This window comes from Tripterygium wilfordii, chromosome 19, assembly GCF_013401445.1.
Source record: "Tripterygium wilfordii isolate XIE 37 chromosome 19, ASM1340144v1, whole genome shotgun sequence".
Taxonomy (NCBI): domain Eukaryota; kingdom Viridiplantae; phylum Streptophyta; class Magnoliopsida; order Celastrales; family Celastraceae; genus Tripterygium; species Tripterygium wilfordii.
The window spans coordinates 12,385,690-12,407,948 of NC_052250.1; the positions used below are offsets into that span (position 1 = coordinate 12,385,690).

The 22,259-nt window shown below is 38.3% G+C and overlaps 2 protein-coding genes and 1 pseudogene across 2 annotated transcripts; 1 reads left to right on the forward strand and 2 right to left on the reverse strand.

Moving 5' to 3' along the window:
* Positions 1-976: 976 nt before the first annotated feature.
* Positions 977-11,904, reverse strand: LOC119985689 (annotated as a pseudogene).
* On the forward strand, positions 1,215-2,313 carry LOC119985584. The gene is made up of 3 exons (XM_038829875.1): positions 1,215-1,761; positions 1,881-1,957; positions 2,149-2,313. Exons 1-3 carry the CDS (start codon positions 1,215-1,217, stop codon positions 2,311-2,313), a joined length of 789 nt encoding a protein of 262 aa, XP_038685803.1.
* A 4,791-nt stretch (positions 11,905-16,695) lies between the features above and the next one.
* On the reverse strand, positions 16,696-18,590 carry LOC119985236. Its single transcript, XM_038829467.1, has one exon. The coding sequence runs from the start codon at positions 18,506-18,508 to the stop codon at positions 16,856-16,858; it is 1,653 nt and encodes a 550-aa protein (XP_038685395.1). The 5' UTR covers positions 18,509-18,590; the 3' UTR covers positions 16,696-16,855.
* Between the last annotated feature and the right edge of the window lie 3,669 nt (positions 18,591-22,259).

Here is a 22,259-nt window from a genome sequence, read left to right on the forward strand (position 1 = left end):
ATTTAAGTCAAGTCAGTCACAGTCATCTTTATTATGGGCCCAAATCTTTGCTTCACAAAAATATACGCTAGATTTGAAACGTGATTAGATCATCCGACTATTGACAGCGCTAAATATCCTTAATAAATTCAATCATAATCCGTTATAATATGTAATTAGACAACGTAATAACAAAATCAATGTAATTAGATAATATAATAATATAATTTAATATAATTAAATAACATAATACTTTTATAATTGGTTATGGAAGAAATTGTTAAGGATATAAAGAGTTTTCCTTCGAGGATTAACACAAGGGTGCCATTATTTGCACACATAATTTTCAAGCAATAGTATTTGAATTCACCAAATTAAGTTATGTAAAATTACCTTAAAACCTATTTAATTCTTTGCACACATATTCCTGTCAACTCCATTTTTGGCAAATGCATGAGCTACCCGGTTTGCTTTTCTCATGGGTATGAGTCATGAGTGAAGGAGCACTCCACCCTCCATCTATCGCTGCCTTCCTAGGAACCTGACTTTTGAAGTGCCTTCAAGACCGCACACACCTTCGCTTCATTCGCTTCGTTTGAGTCAAGGAGACCCGCAGGGAAGGAGAACAAATTCTAACTTCTAAGAGCACCACCAGTCCACCACAGATCAAGGTGTAACCAACTCAAACCCCCCACCAATTCATAATCTTGGCCCAAATCAGTCACTGTTCATGACATTGAATGAGCAAATGATTCACCCACACAATTGCAGAAAGGACATATTATCAGTGATGCTCAAGACACAACAACATCTCCCCTGTATTAGTTTTTCCACATAAAAAGCTCAACCGAGTAGAACTACCACTTTTCTTCAGGTATTCAAATATAACTGTTCCTGGAGACCTAAAATGAAGCAATACAGGCAAAAAAAAAAGTTGAAGAAAAAGATTTGACATAGTCAATACAAGTACAAAGCATGAGATAGCAACGCCAGGTGATTTGCTCATGATAAGACAAGACTTTTGTGTAACTAATTAAACAATATGCCAACTCAATTTCTTATAATTGGATCCTCAATAACAAACATAAAACAGACTGTAACAAACCAACACCCCCTATATTCCATCCCCTTAATAACTCTCAAACATCTCTTCTACACACCATTCATTCATCACATCCTCTCAAACTCCCACTTCTCCTTCACCCTCCATTCCTTCTCCGCTGCCTTTGTCTTCCATGGGGTGTGGAGCATCAAAGGCTGAAAATGGTGGAGAGGTGGTGCCTGTCAGGCTTCGTCCTTTTCTCCGACGCCGGTTTGAGGAGATCAAAACCCGAAACGCCATGGCAATGAAACATGAAGGAGCAACTCTGTCCAAGAAACAGCTGCTTAAAGATGGTGAAGAAGAAGATGATGATAGCCAGAAGAGCGTGTCTTCACAAGAGGACAGCCAGGTGTCCCCGCCTTTGCCAGAGCCTGAAATGACAAGAAATGAGGTTGCGGAGGAAAATGTAGTTGATGTGGCAACACCAAGATCTGCTAAGGTGGCACCGGAGCCGGAATGTGATGATAAAGATGAAGATGATGACAATGAGATAGCAAACAAGGAAATGGATGTTCCAGTTCTTGTGAAAGAGGAAGTGTTGGTGATGGAAACAGATGGAGCAGAGGATGAAGAAGTGGGAAGACTTGTTAGGAATGTAGAAGACAGATATATCTGTCCTGGATCACCAAGTTTCAGAGTATATTGTATCGATCAATCATTCGACGACTCAACGGATGAAAGTGAGTACATGTCCTGATATTTTATCGAACATTATTAGGAATTTAGAATTAATTCATCAACTGTGACATTCAAGATTAGTTTCAGATCACCAATGCATGCCTAATGGGTTGAAATGCAGGTAAAAACAAAGAGGAAGATCACACAATCCTACAATCGCAAAGTGGAAGCATGAGTGCTGGATCAAAATCCGATGGGGTATGTTTATCATAATCATATTTAAATCTTCAATATTTTACTACAATCTTTTATCCAGATTCTGTTTATTTTTCTAACAGAAACAATGCCATATTTGGCTCCTTTTCCTCCATCCCAAAACACGAAAAACACTAATAATAGAAGGAATTATTAGTAGTACTTACATATTTTCTGTTCTATTCTTACTTCAGGAATCAGAGACCAAGATAAAGAAGAAAGGAAAGAAAGTATACAGGTTTAAGAAGGTCATCATACCTAAGGGGAAGCTGCTGAACATCACGTCGTGTTACTATCCGGCTTGTTCTGGCCATCATGAGAGCACACGTCTTCTTTCCCAGAAGGCAGCAGTTGCTTAATTGGATGTGCCGGGAAGAATGAAGGAAACCATCCCATTTTTCTTCTTTCTGGGTTTTCAAATTCTTCACCTTCTTGATCACTAGTCCCTTTCTTTTGTAAAGACAGTAAGATTACCTGATCAAGTATATAATCAGTCAGAAAGACATGTAACCTGCAATTCACCTTTGATAATCATGTAAGTGCTCTATTTATTAGGAGAGTATTTATAATCAGTCAGCAAATGAAAGCATAATGTTTTCTTTATCTCAATAGTCAATACCATCACCTGATTGATCAATGAAGTAACAGATCAACTCTTGCATGTCTAGACCTATAGCACACATCCATCAACTTTAAATGAAAATAAGGCAATGCCATTCCAGGCATTAGTAGCATCTCAGTCAGAAGGAAATGCAGAACCTTAACAGACTCAATCCCAACAATTCTAGGAAAAGCTTCATCAGACACGGCTGAATGAATGAAAGTGAGAGCCTTAAAATTCTTTTGCCTCTGCTCAGCAAGATCCTTAATCAGCTGAACAGTGGGATCTTCCGGCAAAGACGATGGATCATATCCGACCTCAACAACATCCCACAAATTGTGACTTGTGAGCCATGAGAAAAGCTTTCATTTTTACACTCCAGAAATCAAAGGGCTCACCTTTGAAGGCAGGTGGAGAAGGAAGAGATGAGGCTGACATACTTCTTTAACAGATAAAAAAACTGGACTTCAAAAACAGCTACTGCAACTCCTTCTCTCACAGGTCCACCAAGATGTTAGCTCGATACCACTGTAGAGTTTAAAAGTACACTAAAACCAGCAAGAACACTTGCAGCTGTAGTAATCCAGATCTGAAAAACGGAAGTGAATGTTCCAGAGAAAACTACAGAGTACACTCTGTAAAATAAGTGATATTTCTCAGGTAAAGACAAACAGTACAAAGATGAGGCATATATCTACACCTCTAGAAGACACCAAACAATAAGTATAAAATGCATAAAAATAGCCAAACTCCTGTTGACCAACTTAATACACAATAGAACACAACAAGACATATCAGATACACCAGTAAAACACTAACACACTTTGACAGATAACAATTAACAACCATATAAAATACCACAAACATACAACTCACAAGAAACGCTCCAGAACTTCAACAGGAACAATACTTTCTTCAATGAGCCTTGCCCTGATTGACTCCCTTACAGCATTCAAGTTCGCATAGGATGATCTATTTAATGGCAAGAACGCCAACATTCTAGACAAACTGGATACTGGAGCATCTTCCGTCATTTTCACCAGTGATGTGAATGCATTGATAAAAGCAGAGGAAACACAGTCAAGAATTCCTTGGTTCCATTTGTCACCCAAGAGTATCGTCTCCCCTGATGATGCCAAAAGAAAATCAGCATGGATTATGAAAGGGAAGTTCGTAACCATCTCTGTTGGCAGAAATGCATAGACTCCTGGAGAGCTCATTCCCCTATTGAGACGCTCTTGGTTAGGAAAAGCCAATGTAATTGCCCACTCCTCCACGTCCATTCTCCTTTCCACTTTGTTTCCTTCCTTGACAGGAAATCTCTGCTTCCACATATAGTAGCTACATTCTTTTTCCGAGTTGTCACCATTTTCCTCTGCAGAGAGACTGATGGTATAGGATTCTGCATCAACGTTCTTCCTCCTCACAAAGTTAGTTTCACTTGTAATAGCAATTGCACATACAGTGTTCAGCCTCGGATCTTCATTATCTTCCCTGACAGAAAGGCACTTGATCTTGGAAAGGAACAACAGAACTTCAGGGTGAACCTTTGATAGCTGGTCCTTCACAGGTTTGACCTTGTCAGGCTTCAAAGGCAGAATCAATGTTGTAGTCGGAAGGGTGGCACCTGAATCGTACACTTTTTTTATGTCAGAAAGAGAAGGATTCCCCTCAACCCATTCAGGAACTATGTACCCTAGACCACAGTGTGGGCAAGGATTCTCAGTGAACCGAATTTGATAGCCATTGCTGAAAATGTAAGGCTGAGCAGTGATCAGAAAGACACTTTTGAAACCAATTCCTGCATAAGAAAGAAGCACTGACAACAAATTATACAAGTCCCATTTAAATGGTATCTAACCATCCATTGATACTTGATATCAAAATGCACCGTGTAAGCAACTGATATCAAGGGTATTTCTTAGTGTACTTCCGTTTGTCTTTCAAGATGACCAGGCAATCAACTTTTTCAAGAACTCAACTCTGCGTCCGAGTGACTTATTTTTAACGATAGTCACTTCAATTGATTTCCTGATCCCTCTTCGTATAGGACAGAAATACAAACTCATATATTCCACAAACTCAAAAAAAAAAAATTTAAAAAAAAACACACGGGGTTAAATTAAGCTAAAATGTTATTCTCACATGTTCATAACACCAGCACAAGAATTAGAGTGAGATGGGTACCTTTCTCGCCAATATAACCGCGTTTTCTGTTGCCTTTCTTTGTGGATCTTCCAACACTGCAGATGGATTCAATATTTTTTGATGAAAACCCCTTCTCATTATTGAATATTAGCAATGTAGCAGGAGCCCCTGTTCCCATTATGTCACGAGACGTCAATACAAATTCAAGTGAAGGATCCACACCCTCCAAGTACTCATTGTCTTCTGCATTCTGTTCTAAAAAATACACCTTTCAGCAACTGATGACAAAATAAAATGCTCAACAAAAGAAACTAAAAGCATAAAAGCAAGGACAACAAATTGTTCAGTAACATATCCTTAACATTGATTAACAACAAATCAGTACAGCATCAGTTGAATTTGCAAAGCTTCACTCCTATAGATCAAGCTTCTGAGTTTAGAGATACACTACCAAAGCATCAATCAAATTTCTCATATGGTAAAGACAAATATCATCATTGGAAAGTGTTTGTGCAAGGTGACCTCCCTTGAAAACCATAAGCTTAACCTAGGACTCAGATTCATTCGAGTATAGTAACCTTTGAACATCTTTGTTTAATTTTTAAATTTTTTTTGTTTGAAACGATAACTACACTTGCCCTTTGACATTCGATAGCTAGCTGTGAAGATAGGGTAACCAGCTCAGTGAAAATCAAACTAAGGAGTCTCGAGTCCATACGATTTATACAGTTTGACCCCCGAGTGATCACTAGGCTATCACCCAACTAATAAGGCAGATATGCAACTACGAACAACAAACAAAATCAAGAACTGGTGTTTCATACACCAATTAAGTGTCCAGCAAATGCAACATAACAATGTCACCATCAAAGAGCGAATCCAACAGCAGTCATTAACTCGTAAAGAATCAGACGCACAATCACACATTTGAGAAAACCACAAGCATGATATACATACATAAACAAGGAATAATGAATACCTGAAGAAGTGAACATCCTTAGAGTAGAGTTCAGCAGAGAGGTGCTTGGTTGCTTGGTGAAGATCTTCAATTAACGGATTAGGTTCTCCACCGATTGAAAACTTTGTTTTTGTGATTTGCTCTACGTGTTTCCTGGGCGTCGCCATTGCAGCCTAAACCGATCACACAAACTAGCGCTTTTGTTGAGGACGACAGACGGTAAGAGAGTCGAAAAAAAAGGAAGGAAACGGTAGCTCGTAAGCAGAGTGAGCAGCGAATGAGAATTTAAAAGGACGACACTTCTTCCTTGCTAAGGAGTCAAAACTCAAAAGGCGTTTGAACTGCTTCCTTGCTAAGCAGTCAAAAAGGGCGTGAATGAACCTTCTATAATGCTGATACGACAACAAGTCGTCGTTTGTTCCCTTCAATACTGTAGTCGATTGTACGAGGGTAATAGCGTCAACTTTTAATTCATCAAGCATCTCATTGCACACTAGAGAGTTTTAAACTCTGTTTTTCACAATTTTTCTATTAACATTGAAAATTAATCTAACTATTTTACCAAACGGACTCTAATATCCTCTTATAATTAATAAAATTTAGAGTTGGTGTAAGCCTTCGAATTTGGGGAATTAGGGTGGGCAATTTGAACTCTTAGTTAACACAATCGAGTCCATGTCTATAAAAAAAGGTAACCAAGAGAGGTTTATGACAATGTTTTCACTGAAAGAGCCATAACCCTTGAATGTGGAGAGTTGAGCAAGACAACAAAGAATACCCATTTGGGTGGTGACGGTATTGTGAACCAGAGAGGGATTAGGAAAGCAGGAGGGAATGAGGAGAGAAGATTTGGGGTAAATGGTAGGGTCAAAGTGGGGTGCTTATAGACGAGGGTTTTTAGGGGGTTAATGGAATATATGTAATTGAGTGGTGCAAAAAGTCATCCTCATAAAGAAAGCAAGTCTAAATAATTTTACGAAACCGTATGTTTCAAGTCTATAGTTGGCCACTTTGGTCCATAATCCATTGAACAAAAAACACAATGTCAGTCGGTACAAGGGATTGAGAAAAACGGGTTGGATGTCAATTGAACTAATAAAACTTGAGAAAACTGTAGAGGAAAATTGCATTGAATTTGCTGATTATACACAAGGACAACGTGTTCTTTTGGTTCAGAAGATTATATGAAGTACTTATAAGATACAATCAATGAGAATTACAAGGGTCGACAAAAATGCATTTATTAACTAAGATCTATCTAAAAAAAGAATTGCAGACTCATACGACTATGCTTTCGCCCTGATTTTGGCTGCCAAAATTTGCAGATTTGCCCTTGAATATCATACTCATTGATAGCCCGATTGAGGACGGATTAAATGCGCGAAAAAACTTACCGGACAGAGCCAGGTGGGGTTCTTTATTGCTTTTCCTCCTGGAAGGGCCTCCAACAGATGATGCACTTTTAGCAGAATCTGCTGGTTTAGAATTGAAATTTGACGATCCAAAAGAAGTATCAGGCGCTCCAAATGATACAGGGCCTTTATGCAATGGTTCAATCCGGTGTCCTACTGCTCCATCCTGATGAGGTGGTGGAAACTTCTCACTTTTGCTCTTAGCATTTACCTGTGACACGACCCTCCACCTCTGAAAAGAAAATTTAAACACCACCTTGCAGGTCAGAAAATTGTACATTGACAAAACCAGGCAATAGGTAACAGTGCAACTTATCTTTGTAACATTCATGCAAGGGAAAGCACCTATGAACCTCAACTACTGACCAAAATCTTCACCTAGAATGTCATTTGGCCTCGGGATAGCAACCATCTATTGACCTTATTTTTAGAATAAAATAGCCCACGATGGTGATTACAAACAATGAAACCGATGGGCAGGCACTAATGCTTAGTTAATACAAACTTCAAATCCACTAAGGTCATCCATCAGCAGATATGCAGTAGAGACCAGGTTTCATGTTACTTTGATGACATGTATCCCTCTAGCATAACAAGCAAACAAATAACAACGGCATAATAACTCTTAACATACATCTAGGTTAGCTGGAATCTCTGCGTTGGCTTCAGGGGCTGGAATTGCCCGACCAGCCCTGTCACGAACTCTAACTCGTCTCGCACCATCAACTGCATGAGCCTTTCTACCTAGAGCCTTTTGCCTACAAACAAAACAAGATACTGTTACCATATAACAACACCCTTCCCCCTCATAAACACACATGACACATACAGAGGGGAGAGAGAAATAAAGATGAATTCCAGGATAACCTTCTCGCTTCATCGTCTCTCAACTTTACATCTATTTCTTTGCTAGGAGGATACTTGGGCAAACTTGATGACTCACAAGCAAATGGTTCAGTGGCAAAGAACTGTATACAAAAAGTCCCAACATGAATACGATCCATAAGTCTAAGACCCATAAACAAATTCAAATTAAGGGTATATAACACAATGTTGTTCAGCCGTAATTAACTATATGAAAATAATATGCAGTGGCCATTAGCTGCTTAAAAAGCCACACACCTTGTTAGTAAGAAAAAAGACAAGCCACAGGAGTCCTGACACAATCAACAATTAGCATGTGATCTTTAGAATCACATGTACTTTAGACTCACATGTTCTCATCTAAAGTTCATATGTAGCAACATATTCTGTTGCACTGAAACAGTTAATTAAGTTTATACTACTCACTTCGCTATTTAGAGCTGCTGTGGTGGTCCCCCGTGCATCAGGGTCTATCGAAAGAAGAGTTTCAATTAAAGGCATCGAAGTAGGTGGGAAATCTTTGAAAGTTTCTGCTATGCAGCGCTTGTATGGCTGCTGTGGCTTAAAAAGTGTTGCATTTGGCAATTTGGATTTCTTCCAATATTCATCGGATGGTGAGCCACATAACTTAAATATCTTGTGCAGTTGTTCAACCTAGAAATGAAAAAAGACCAGAACATGAGTAAAATGTCAACCCACCAACTATAGATTAATAACAAAAGGGGAAAAAAATCAAAGAATAATAGCATAATAAAATTATCAAGCCATGATGGATCTATGGATTACAAGGCAGATGATCAGACGACTTACCCAATAATTAATTTTTGATTTCCCTACTATCTTTCGCTTATGATATTATATACTGCATTGCCTTAGAGGTGCAAACAAAACCAAACCGATCCAGAACAAGCCTTCTGCCCTGTCTATTTACTTAATGCCATGTTGCATATCAAAGTGAGCAAAGACGACATTCACAATCTAAAGGTCAACCTAGTCAGAGTACTGTTGTAAAGTTGCACAGCGATATTCAACAGGCACATGAATATTTACAATATGAAATTGAAGAGATTCCAAATTGATTCATCAAGATTCTAGCATGATACATTTCAATAAAGAAACTTATAGATCTGAATAAAAACTGCAAGAACCAGAAGCTGGTTTCTTTGGATAGGAACAATTGCTGAAACCAGAAGCAGCCAAATAAATTTCAAGGAAACTAAAGTGAAGTGAAAAAAAGAATAAGAAAGACCTCTGTTCTTCCAGGCATTATTGGCTTTCCAGCAAGTAACTCAGCCAGAATGCAGCCAGCACTCCAAAGGTCAACACTGACACCATAATAAGTAGCCCCAAGAAGAAGTTCTGGGGGGCGATACCAAAGAGTAACAACTCGGCTGGTCATTGGTTGCCTTCGGTCCGGATCAAAAAAAGTAGCCAGGCCAAAATCAGCAATCTTTAGAATACCTTCATTGTCAATAAGTAGATTGGAACCCTTGATATCACGATGCAAGACACCTCTGTTGTGGCAATGCTCAAGCCCAGATAGAAACTGTTTCATATAGCATTTGACCTGCCACAGGAATAAGCTGAGAAACTCATCACCCTCTGAAATGTCACACACAACTTCAAGCATTTCAAAGTCCAGAGCACATACATCAGAAAAATATATATATTTGTACTAAAGCATAAAGCGGTTTAAGTAGAAAATATCACAATTATTACATCATGAATCATGATAATTAGAAAAAAATGACACCAAGATAGATTTTTCCATGATAATAAGGAGGTAGTAGACAAACCACATCAAGAGAACATGCAGAACAAAAATGGAAAATGAGGACAATTCTGAAAACCATCATGTGTCTTTCTATTACTAACAAAACCTTCACTTATATCTGCAATCAACATTAAACCAAAAGGTGCTCAAAACCAATGTTTAAATTGATTTGATATTGTTGCAAAGGGAGCCAGAGAGGGACCAGAATATGGCAGGGAAAAAAATCATTTAATGTAGACAAGATGTCAGAGTCTACTAGACCATGCATTATTTTGAAATTTTGAAATCGAGAAAACATCAGTATTATTTTTCAAACAAATAATTACTCGAATCTAGCACCCTTAGATACTACTTAAAAGTATTCCCAAACCCTGGTTTCAGTTCAACTGCTGAAGAGATGGCGAATAAAGGCATGTAAGCTAGCATTGGCTTATGTTCACTATCAATGAACGACTTAACCCAAGTAAGCCAAACATTTGAAAAACCCCAACTCAAGTGCAGATTTTTTCTTCCACATTCTAGAGTACCTACTAATACAAATTATTATTTATCAAAGAGACCACAAAAAGGCAGGTTTGGCATTCTTGAGTTTTAGAAACTGGAATAGGAAAATAAATCTACATCCGTTTCTTCACTTTTTTGTATTGATGTGAAAAATGAAATTTCATCGAATTTGTTTTCAAACTTACATCAAATAAGTCTCAATAAAACATAAAATTGGATTGCAGACCAATTGGTATGGGACCCAATGACTATGAAACGTCATATAGCAACTATTAAAGCTTCCAAAAACCAAGAGATAAATCAAAACAAGCTAAAATAAGCCAAAAGGCAGAAAAGGCTGGCTAAGGAGAGCATATGCAAAATGTGCAAAACATCTAAAAGCATAATACAGTCTCTTAAAGTAAATACACATCCACCGCACTCTGAAGAAAAAACAACTCATGTGCTCCCGCAGTGGACGCAATCGGGGTGTGCATGGCAGACCGAATGTTGTTTAAGGAATTTAACATGTGACCATTTCACCCCCTCTAACCCTCCAACCCACTCTCAATATAAAAACCAAAAATACACTCAATAATTCAAGAAATTCTACAGTCAAAAAGCAAACGCAATTTGTATACACATGGCTCAAAATATAATTTAGTTGTACCTCGGGCTCAGTGAACTTGATCCCTTGAAGTGCAGCAAGGCCAGCAAGATCATGCTCCATGTACTCAAAAACCAAGTAAAGACTACAAGACATTCTTGACGTAACCAGACCCTCGAGCTTAATGACATTTGGATGATTGAGCCTGCTCAGAACCAGAATCTCTCTGGCCATGAATTTCACGCTCTCTGGCTCCAAATTGTCAAATCTAACCTTCTTCAATGCAACTATTTTCCCTGTTATCAAATCTCTAGCTTTGTACACATTGCTATAGGTCCCTTGCCCAATCTAAAAGAAGATAACATAATCCAAAGTCAGGAATAGCAAAAAAAAAAAAACCTCAAGTAAATCCGATTTAGGACTCTTTTCCATGACCTTATCGAGCTTCTCAAAGGTATTGGCTCGCCGGGGGGTCCACTCACCAATCGCATCGCCGGCGACGGCGAGGAGCCAAGATGGCCAGCCTTGCTGGGTTTCCAGGTAGTATCCTGGCCGAGGCTTACGGAACTCCGGTGCCGAAATATTCGCAGAAGACTCGGTGCTCTGCTTAGTCCTTTGCCTCTGCCTCCCAATCGCCTCCTTCCTAACCCTAACTGCATCGACGCGGCCGTCTGCAACTGTGATGGATGACTCACCAAGACTCCGGCTACGGGGAGGGCTCCGTCGATCTTCATCCGACGGCTTTCCGAAGACGCAGCCCATTTATTACCCTAACAACCTCGTCGAACACATCAGTGCCAAGTAATCAGTACACTACGGAAACGGAAAAAAACCGCCAATGAAGTCGTAAACAGCTCCTGGTTCTATCAGCTTTACCAAAACTACCAAGTTGAAAGGAAACCGAAGAACGAGACCATCAATGGATGGCGATTCATCGACAACAGCATTAAAGAAAAAGGATCGAAGAAGTGGTAGTTGAGAACGGAATTTCTAGAAAACGAAGCCCGCGAAGGAGGCAAGGTAGCTTAGCTTAGTCTTTCTATATATCGTTAAAGGGGCGCCTTAGTAAATAAAGCATAGACTTGGTTGTAATTACGGAACCGCCACTGTTGGAGTGTTGGTGTTGGAGAATGTCAAGAACGAAGGGAAAACAAGTTCCTTTTTCTTTTCTGTACTGCATTTGTGAAAAAAGGTTTGGTCATTTGCTTAACGGCTCGACACAGGTGGCATGACCACACACACTTTTGAGCACAGTATGAAAAGGCTTGGACATTTTTTAGTTATGTTGGATAAATCTCAATAATTAAAGTGGTTGGTAATTAGAGTGTGAAATACAATTTTTTTTTTCCTGATAATTGAGCAACCACCCAACTCAATATTCTTTTGGATAGCTTACCATGAGTGAAATTCGTGTCGTTAGAATAACTCACGTCATACCACCACGCCAAAGACAGGTAAGATTAGGGTCGACCCTAGTCATTTTGGTTCTCAAAGCGATACCGTACAATGGTGCTCTATTGGAAAAATCAAATAATATTCCTACAAAGTGAGAAGATACTCATCTCGTGTGCATGAATGTTGAGTCTTGAGGGAGCGGAGAGGGAGGAGGGAATCGGAAAGATCTTTTTTAATTTTTTTTTTATCTTGGGACTTAATTTGAGTTGGGTCGGTCAACTAATGGAATAGATCATAGATGTAAAAAAAAAATTATGATGTCCTGTGTCGGCTTGGTGTCCAAATCACTATCTTGGGCTGTTTTAGACAAAGACCGACTATGAGTGAGACTATGTCAAAGTTTATGCGAATAGGGACCCATAAGTGAGACAAGTCAATGGAATCAGAATTTCGCAAAGAAATATCTCCATTGATCCATTCGAACTCTCGACCTCAGACATTTTTTGTCATAAATCTGGAGAGATAACCTATCAGTCAAATTGTTAATTATAACTTTCTTCTCAAACCACACAATCTGAATCCTAATTCTTACGAATTATTTCCTTGGTCTGGACATGAAAGATTGAACACAACGTCAAAAATTGCCCAAAATGACTCCATTAAAGCTTTGATGTGGCTACTTAAACCATTCCTGGCGACACAGAACTTGAATTGGTCAGTGAGGAAGGTGAGAGAGAGTCAACTAGAGTGGCTGGCTGCAGATTTACTTTACTGCTCATCCCATTTTTTACAGTGATTAGCCAGGGGGGATTTACAGGTTAAATCTTCATTCAAAAGCTAGCAGTGAAGAAGTCTTGTTGTTTTCTACTTTTACCTACCTACCTAGCAGACCCGATGCAATTAAGTGCTTCTCTGGGTTTGCATTTAATGGAGAAGCAGGGAGAGAAAAGAAAACCCTTTGCCTAGCATATGCCCCGTGCAGACCAAGGCATTGCTATGACTTGTCAAAGGCACATGAAATTGACCTGGTAGAGAAATTAGAGCATGATTAAAGGAGGGTTGAAGAGGGCGAAGGGCAAGACAATGATTGTCAGAGTTTTATATTTTAAGAAAGAGAACGTTGGTTTGAAAGCGTTGAAATCTGCAGCAGACTACTCTACTCTATCACTTCCTCTATATTAAATGCGAAAATTTCAACTGTCTGACCTATCTTTCTAATCAGTCCTATAGAGTAGAGGTCATATTAATTTATCTTATAATAAACTGGCAATTGTTCAATCATGTATACCTATTCCATTTGATTTCTTTATAACAAGATAGTTTTCTTCTTCTATTGCATACCAAATCCTTTGTAACTTTCTTCGCTGATATTTCTAAACTAAATTATGATCATCAGCACTCATGGGCTGTCCATCATCCTTGTGTTTTTTTTTCCCCTTTTCTTTAAAAGATGATAAGAGCAACTCCAATGTTAAAAAATATATCAAGTACTTCAAAACCATTCTCTCTCATCTCATCTCTCCTATGTGACATAATTTAATTGGATGAGTGGGTCCCACAATATACACTATTCATCAACACTTTATACTTTTCAATGCTTCATACTCATTTTCTCTATTTTCTCTCTCTTACTTTTCATCACCTTTTTCTCACTTTTCTTCATCTCTCTTACTTTTCATCACATCTCTATTCATTTTCTATCACCTCTCTCTTCATTTTCATCATCTCTCTTCACTATTCATCAACTATATACATACTTCATATTTCAAGTGTCATTTTCCACAACAACCTGTAAAAAAAGTGTCATTATCAAGAAAGTGTGTTTTCAAGTATTCATTTTCATCCATTGTAGAGCTCTAACACTCTAAATTTTCCATAAAATTCACTTTCAACACTTGAAAAATAGGTTTCAAGTGTCCCATTGGACATGCTCTAAGATTCATTGAAGAACTTGTTAAGACTCACATCGATTGGGACAAAGCCAACTAAGTGATTTATATGGATAAAGCTAATACTTACATGTCATCTCGGCATTTTCTCAAGTTTAAATGAGTTGGGTCTTGGTCTATTTGTTGGGTTTGGAAGGAATAAACCCATAAGGGTAATTCGATTTATCTACAGGAATCAAAATCCCAAAACGAACAATATAGTTGACATGTATTGTGATGTGGATTTATGATATGGTATCAGAACAATTCGATTCAATTGGATGTAGCATCTACTCCACTTGTTGGGTCTGACATAACATACCCTACAAGTACGGAGGAGTGTTAAGACTCAATGTCTCACATCGGTTGGCACAAAAGCCAACTAAGTGGTTTATATGGGCAAAGCCCACCCTTACATGTCATCTATGCCTTTTTCCCAAACTTAAGTGAGTTGGGTTTTGACCCATTTGTTTGGTTTGGGAGAAATTCGTGAGGGTGCACCGATATATTCACAGGAACTGAAATTCCAATGCAGATAATATAATTGACATGTATTGAGGTCTAGATTTCTAATATAACTAGTTATGAGATCCAATCAGACAATATAATTGACATATATTGAGGTGTAGATTTCTGATAGAACTAGTTATGAGATCTAACCACAAAAGAAGTGTATTTAAAAATCTTGCAACTATCATATGGAATTATGTTCATATATTTATTTATCATATGGTAAGGTAGTTAATGGACATGGAAGCAGATGTACGCTCGTGTTTTTGCTACACTGATGATTAGCTTGTGTGCTGTGCTGTCTAGTCTTGCTTGGAACACTTGTCTGGTGTCGACGATGTGATGCTTTGACAGGTTTCAGGACTACATTTCAGATGTTCCTTCCTAAAGTGAAGAGTGAAGCACAAGCTTAAATTACCGATTAACATATCTGTCTGCTGCGAAAATGATAAAGATTCAAACAATTTACCCTCCCCGTTATTCCAACTACTGCGTTAAACGCACAGGTCTGCCCCACCAAATTGGGCTTTAATTCAGGCCCACGAATATTGCGCATAAATATGATTGCAGGCCGATAAAGCCGAGGGCATTACGGGCACCTCTCTACTGCATCTTGGTTTTCATTTTCCCTCAAGATCCCACACTTTCTATTACAAGCGTCAGAGACTTTTAGTCTGGTGTGGTGAACTGCGAACATTCATCGTCTTTCCTACCCCGCACCCCCTCCTCCACGCCCCTTTTTCTTCTCTGTTTAAGAACCCACAAGCATTTTCTAGACTCGTGTTCTCTTTTCCCCAAAAGAGAACTGAGGATTTATTTACTCCCCAAAATGGCTCAACGGCAATTGGCAAACCACCTTATGCTTTAGCAGTATAATAAAATACACAAAGTTCACCAAATACACTACTGTCTCAGTACCCTTTTTCATCCTCAACAGTCACAACATGAACATTATGTGCCTGAAATGCTGAAACTATCAGCCGCTCGGTTCTCCAAGATGGACTAATTAAGTTTGTCATGCAATCAAATCGAATTCAGATGCTCATAACAGATCTAAATACTAAAAATAGTAATCTAAGGGAGCTCCACAAGCTTAATAGTCAAAGACAGACAAGCATCAAAATCTCACTTGAGCCTGCCTAGGTAGTTCATCCAGTTAATATGCGGCCCTAAGAACTAAATAAATATAGCTATAATATCAAAACGAAAAAAGAACGACTTTCTAAAATGCATGTCGCCTGAATATGAAATGCAGACAATCTTGGGTAGGCCATTACATGTTCAGGTAACTACCAGCAGATTTTGATATGGGCATACCATAAAACAGATGCACATGGTTAAGGAAAATGCACATGGCTTAGACCCACCGGCGTAGGATACAAGGTAGCAAATATCTATCAGGCTACTATATTACTTCAAAATTATTGAAACTATCTAAATCAAGAGAGATCCTGATAAGGTAGATTTCTCAGAATATAGAATACTGACCTTATAAGACGAAGAAGATACAGGAGGAACCTGAGATGCTTTACCTCTTTAGGTAAGCGAAAAAAATACATAGTGCAGAGTATTGAATAGTAAATTTTGCACATGCAATGAAAGATAGGTTTTCCATAAACAATCAAAGACAAATCCATCAAGGTATGAAGGAAATATTGACAATATTAAAGTGGTTGAATTTACTCATTCCGTTCATGGAAAACAAAATCGTGTTCTTAATTTCTAATAGAATATCTTCTGAAATATGGGTAATACAGAGATATTGGCAATAATGGGAAATGGATATTAACCATCAAAGCAAGATGAACACATTATATACAAGGCATTAGAATCACATAAGCATAAGCATGGTGGATGTTTCAGCATCAGAAGTCCATATCACATCAAACTAAACAATGATGATATGGACAAACAGAACTATGAGCTTAAAAATGAGAGAGAATTTCAATTATCTAGTTTTATTTAGTACAAACACAGCCTCCAATCTGGTTTAGGTAACCAAACAAGGATTCTGTCAACAAAGAAGGACTTTTCATGGGAAATTAAGCTCAACGCCTTTACTTCTATCACAAATTGGCAATCATTATCAACAAAGATTAACATTTTACACTAAAAATGAGAAGAAAAGAAAGTTGAAGTTAAACAATAATCAATGAAAACTCAACTGTTGTACATACAGAGAAATCAATTACCCTCTGCCTTCTGAAGATTCCTAGCACTGCTATGGTCGGGAAAAGACTCCCCAAATTTTACTCCGGCCAAGAGCTTCCAAGAGCTTCTTAGCCCCCTCAATATCCATCTCAACAAGTTTCTGCAAGTGCACAGTAGCCCCGGCCGCAACCATTTGTTTTCTACAATTTTTGGAATGGACAAGGGAAGACAATACAGAGATTGGGTATTTCTTATCCAAATTCAGTATGGAAGGATCTAAAAGCTGAACGGTAGTTACTATCCCTCTCTGGTCCCTTCTGAAAATCCTTCTATTTCCTGCATACAACACAAGACTCGACAGGGTCTTCGCGGCCGCTTCCTTCTCTTCAACAGCTTTACCATCCAACATTTTGATCAATGGTGCAATGCACCCACATTCACCCATTTCTTTTCTTGTTTTTGTGCTAAACCCAAGCTCGTAAACAGCTTGAGCAGCTGCAATTCTCACACCCAAAACACCACAATTGAGTACAGCCACGAGTCTAGCAATAAATCCATCTGAAACAAGAAAGTCTGCAACTGGGTGGTATGAAGCCAAGTGAGACAACAGCTCAACAGCTGCTTCAAGAGTCTTCACTGAAGGAGCCGAATCCCAGTAGTTCTTCAAGCACTCAATTACCCCTTCTTTAGCCACTAAAAGCTTCAAGCTTTCATCTTCAGAAACCAAATTACACAAACACCCAATAGCATTCTCTTGGGCTGTTGCAGTCCCTGAAGCTGCCAAGCCAATAAGAACGAAAATTGCTTTCTCCTCGATGAAATTCTCTCTAATTTCGCTAAACACGGAGAGATTTCTCAAAACCCCAGCAGCAAAAGCTTGTGAACCAGGCGTGCCGCCCTGACAAATCTCTAATAGGGATGAAATTCCGCCTCTAGAACCAATAGCCCTTGCGTTCTCTTTCGAAATGCTCAGAGCTTGAAGGACGATACACGCCTTTTCCTTCGCAAAACCACTCCCTGATTCGAGAATACGAAGCAAATGATTCAGGAGAAGCAATCCCTCCGCAACCAGGACGTGCTTGCTACTATCCACCATTGAAACCCTAGAAATGGCGGCAACAGTCTTCTCTTTCATCTCGAAAGAGCTTGAATCGAGTAAGCCAACAAGCACGGGAACTAAACCCTGCGCCACTGCAATCATAACGTTCTTATCATCCTCCAGAAGCAACCCTAGCAGCGAGTCCATAGCGGATTGCTTCGCCTCAGTGCTCCCAATCTGCAACCGGGTCAGAAAATTCCTCGTCTCGGCCCTTATGGCATCCCTCTTGGAAGAAGACGAAACGACGACGCCTTGTTGAAGAACCCCACTCTTAGTCAAAATCTCGCTGTCCTTAATATGCCGATCGAGCCTCGCCAGAATGGAATCGATGTCGCTCTGCGTCTTGAGCTTGCCCTCCGATAGATTAGGGCTGCGACATTTTTCAGAAAACAAACTAGCATCGTTAAGGGTGTGAGAAATGGAGTGAAGGAGGTCGAGACAGAGCGGGTGAGAGGTAGAAGAGGGGAAATCGTTGAAGTCGGCGAGTTGGGCTTGGACTTCGTTGAGTTTGGTCCTGATTGAAGCCCATTTTCCCTTGAAGTTCTGTACGTGAGGGATTTTCTCCAGTAGAGATTGTAAAAGCTGGTTCGAGAGCTTGATAGGATCGTTTTCTGGAGATTCCATGGCGGTTTTTCCTTTTTCTAATTACAATGACGAACAGAGACTTTAGGCTTTTAGAGAGAGGAGTGTAATACTGTAATCAATGTATGAGCTGGAGTTGGTCACTAACGACCAACGAAGAAGAGAGACTCTCTATGAGTTCGTGTGAAAACAGCGGCGATTAAATCCGAGACGCATCATAAGAGCGTGATTTCACGGATGTCTAAGTTCAATACTCAATAGCATTGCTTTGGTTTATTATTTTATCTTTAGTCTTTATCCCGTACTTATGGAAAACACGAGATTTGGATTGACAACAATATCTTGCTCCCCTATCCTCCAAAATATAAAAAATACACACCTTAAACAAACAATTATATTTTCGGTTTTTGAGTTATGGTTTTCATAAATATATCAGATTATCCTGACGGGTTTGTTCTTTCTAATGGCTAAGCCTAACTTTCACTTTTGAGTTATGATTCTCGTGAATATATCGAATTACTCTCTTGAATTTATTCCTTCCAAAGACTAAGTCTAATTCACCAAGCTTGAGAAAATATCATATTATTTGTTAATGGTAGACTTTACCCTTATAAATCCATTGGTAGACTTGTGTCTACTGTCTAACCAATGTAAGACTTTTATGTTATTGACAGAAAATTTACAATTTTGAGTAGAAGAGATAAGGTTCGGTTTTTCATTTTCTTAATTGTAAATTTGCAATATTAATTGTAAAAACAAATATTACAAGCACTAACATAACATAGTGTCATTGTTAAAAACCAAAATATTTTCAGATGATCATGTTTGCGAAAAACATGTGAAGGAGCAAACCAAACATTAATTCAATAGAATTGATCAACTTTCACAAAACAAATGCTTCTCAAACCTTTAGCTTTATTTTGATTAAGCTCGCTTTTCGATTACACAATTAAGTTTAACTTCATTAATACTCATTTTTTAGACATAAAATAATTTTTAAAAATCTCAAGAAAATAATATGAGATATGTAAAATTTTGACGTTTAGATCATGTATTCAATTATTGAATATTAAAAAATAAATGTTACATGTATTTACATCTAACGATTTAGAACTACTAAGATTTTATATACATCTTCTTTAATCAATTTATTTTTTTAGAGTAAACTGGTAAGTTGGGCTTCGTGCTTCACACGCGCGAATGACACACGTGCAATAAGAGAGAAGTTTATATGAATTGGAAATTGAGCCGAAGAGGGTTAGAAATCAGAATCAGAATCAGACGGCTATTAAGAGGTTGAGTAGAGTGTGGGGTCCGTTACCTTTTCAATAATACGGAACCTTTATGAGCTGCATGCCAGGTGAGACAGCGAAAGTTACCAATTTCGATCCTCGTCTAGGAAACAGTTTTAATCTCACTGGCGGTCTTTTTCCGTCCTGTCACGGCCTTTTCAGTTTTCCAGGTCAATCAGCTGGTATGCCTGGTTACACGCATCATTCATTAGACGCCAGCTCAATAATTTGTCTGTGACGAAACACGCATTACAATCATGTTATCTTAACTGTACTTTCGTCACCCTTGCTGCCCTGCTTGCCGGTTATCTGCCAGGAATCAGGATCATAGAATAGAACCATATGGGATTAGAGGCTATGAATTTTTGCTACAATGCAACTATAGCTACAATTCTCTTTAAAATTATTTTAGTGTTCATAATATTACAATATAATAGATTTAGAAAAAAAAATCTAAATTTTAAACCCTAAATCTTAAAAAAACTAAAATCTAAATTATAAACTCTAAACACTGATTCTTAATTCTTAAACTCTAATATTTCATTTCAAACAAACAAAATCTTGATTTAACATGATTTTTGAAGGATAATTGGAGCTAAAAATTGAAGCCCCTCCCAACTCGAACAATAGTGTAATTCTTTGTAAGTTGTTGGTCCATCTTTCTCAAGACGGAAATACTCCTAGAATTTTGGAGTTCTATTATTCCTTAATCCTTACTAATTTTAGAGTTTAAAATTTCAGATTTAAACTATGGACCTACCCCAATCCCACTAACATGTCCAGGTTTGGTCGGGCTTGCCATGGCATGGCTCAAGCCTGGACCACGAAGAAGATCAACCAATTTGCTCCGATAGAGAACGAAATCGACAATCATTGTTAATTTTGGCTTGATGTACCAAAAAGGAATCTTTAAAAAAAAGAAAAAAAAGATGAAATCAAGGGGTCCTCGATGTCACTATGGGGCAGTTTGCGACCAAATCTTTATATTCATGATTTATAATTTTCACGGACCTTACGAATTGAGACTTCGCCATCTCCATGATTATATATACCTCCATTGCTATCATAGTCAGCGAGAAAAACCAATGCATGCGTGTTTACTTTGTCAAACATCTAATATCTGTTGTAAATCCATACCCCCATACACACTAACAATATTCTCCGTTTTGGGTTGTTCGGTTCCTATAGATACATCGAGTCCGCACGGACTACTTTCTCCTTATGCCCAACTCACTCAAGCCTAGGAAAAAATCTTGTTAGTGGCTAAGGGTAGGCTTAGGTTTATAAATCACACATGGTTGGCATTACCAACCGATGTGGGAATATTGTGAACAATATCGTCAATTTGTTTTGTTTGGACATTTGATATGAACTTAAATTTGGACCATCAAATATACGTACACATAAGTTTCCACCTTGTGACAGAGTAAATTGGCCCAACGTCTAGCAAGTGGCCACAAATATATTGGTTAAAGTGAGAATTGAACTCGGGATGTATTCGGTGATAAGGAAATTAGATATTATATTGAGATTAACCGACTTTGATGTTGAGAGACTTGCTCCGTCGGCAATGATTGCACCCGATTGTTTTGTGACTAGCTCTACTAACCTAATTGAGATTTGACATTCCCTCAATGAGTGTCAATTTTTGTATGAAAACTTTCCACCCAATTCATATACATACATACATATATAAACAAGGGCGGATTTAGGGGGGGGACTACACTAGGCTGTAGTCCCCCCCAAATGTTTGGTAATTATATATATATATACTTACACATATATACACGCACATATATATATGGATACATGCATACATACATATACATATACATACATACTTATATAATTATACATAAATAAATAAAAATACAATTATATACATGTTCATACCTAAATATACACTAAGCCACCTAAATAAAAACACACTTTGTACCTACTCTCTTTCGTTGGTGCAAGTGTGTAACCGTGTTTCTTCGTAAATTCGTCTTAAGAATCTCAACTAACAGTAAGCCTAAATGTCTAATCAACTAATTTCAATAACTTGTATTACCAATTAAATAGGTATAATGTAAATAGTCTAAACAAAATTTCCGGGGGCACTGCCCCCGAACCCCCGCTAACTTTTAACAGTCCCCCATAACATAAATTCCTGGTTCCGCCCTTGTATATACATATATTTGTATTTGTACATGTATAATAATTTTAATTAAGGTCCACGCGTATTGTAGATTTGAAGTTTCTACTTCTGGTTATTTTATCTCTCTCTCGAGATGGCCGTGTACATATCTTCATATATACATTAGGCTACTTTTGAGCCACAGAAGCTGAACTGGGCTTTTGCTTTATTGCATATTTGGGCTTTGATGTTCTTGGTCACCTCTTTGGGCTGAAGTCGAAAAAAGTAGCAATCTACGGCCCAATACATGATCTTGCGACACGTAGAGCCAGGAAGAAGCATGGCATGGAATAATTGGTTGACCCAAAAGTTCATCGAAAAT

Excerpts from the sequence above, each read along its gene's own strand:
- LOC119985584 (XM_038829875.1), top strand. The coding sequence starts at position 1,215 with ATGGGGTGTGGAGCATCAAAGGCTGAAAATGGTGGAGAGGTGGTGCCT. Across the intron at positions 1,762-1,880 it reads CGACGACTCAACGGATGAAA|GTAAAAACAAAGAGGAAGAT; the intron begins GTGAGTACATGT and ends GTTGAAATGCAG. Across the intron at positions 1,958-2,148 it reads CTGGATCAAAATCCGATGGG|GAATCAGAGACCAAGATAAA; the intron begins GTATGTTTATCA and ends TTCTTACTTCAG.
- LOC119985236 (XM_038829467.1), bottom strand. The coding sequence starts at position 18,508 with ATGGAATCTCCAGAAAACGATCCTATCAAGCTCTCGAACCAGCTTTTA.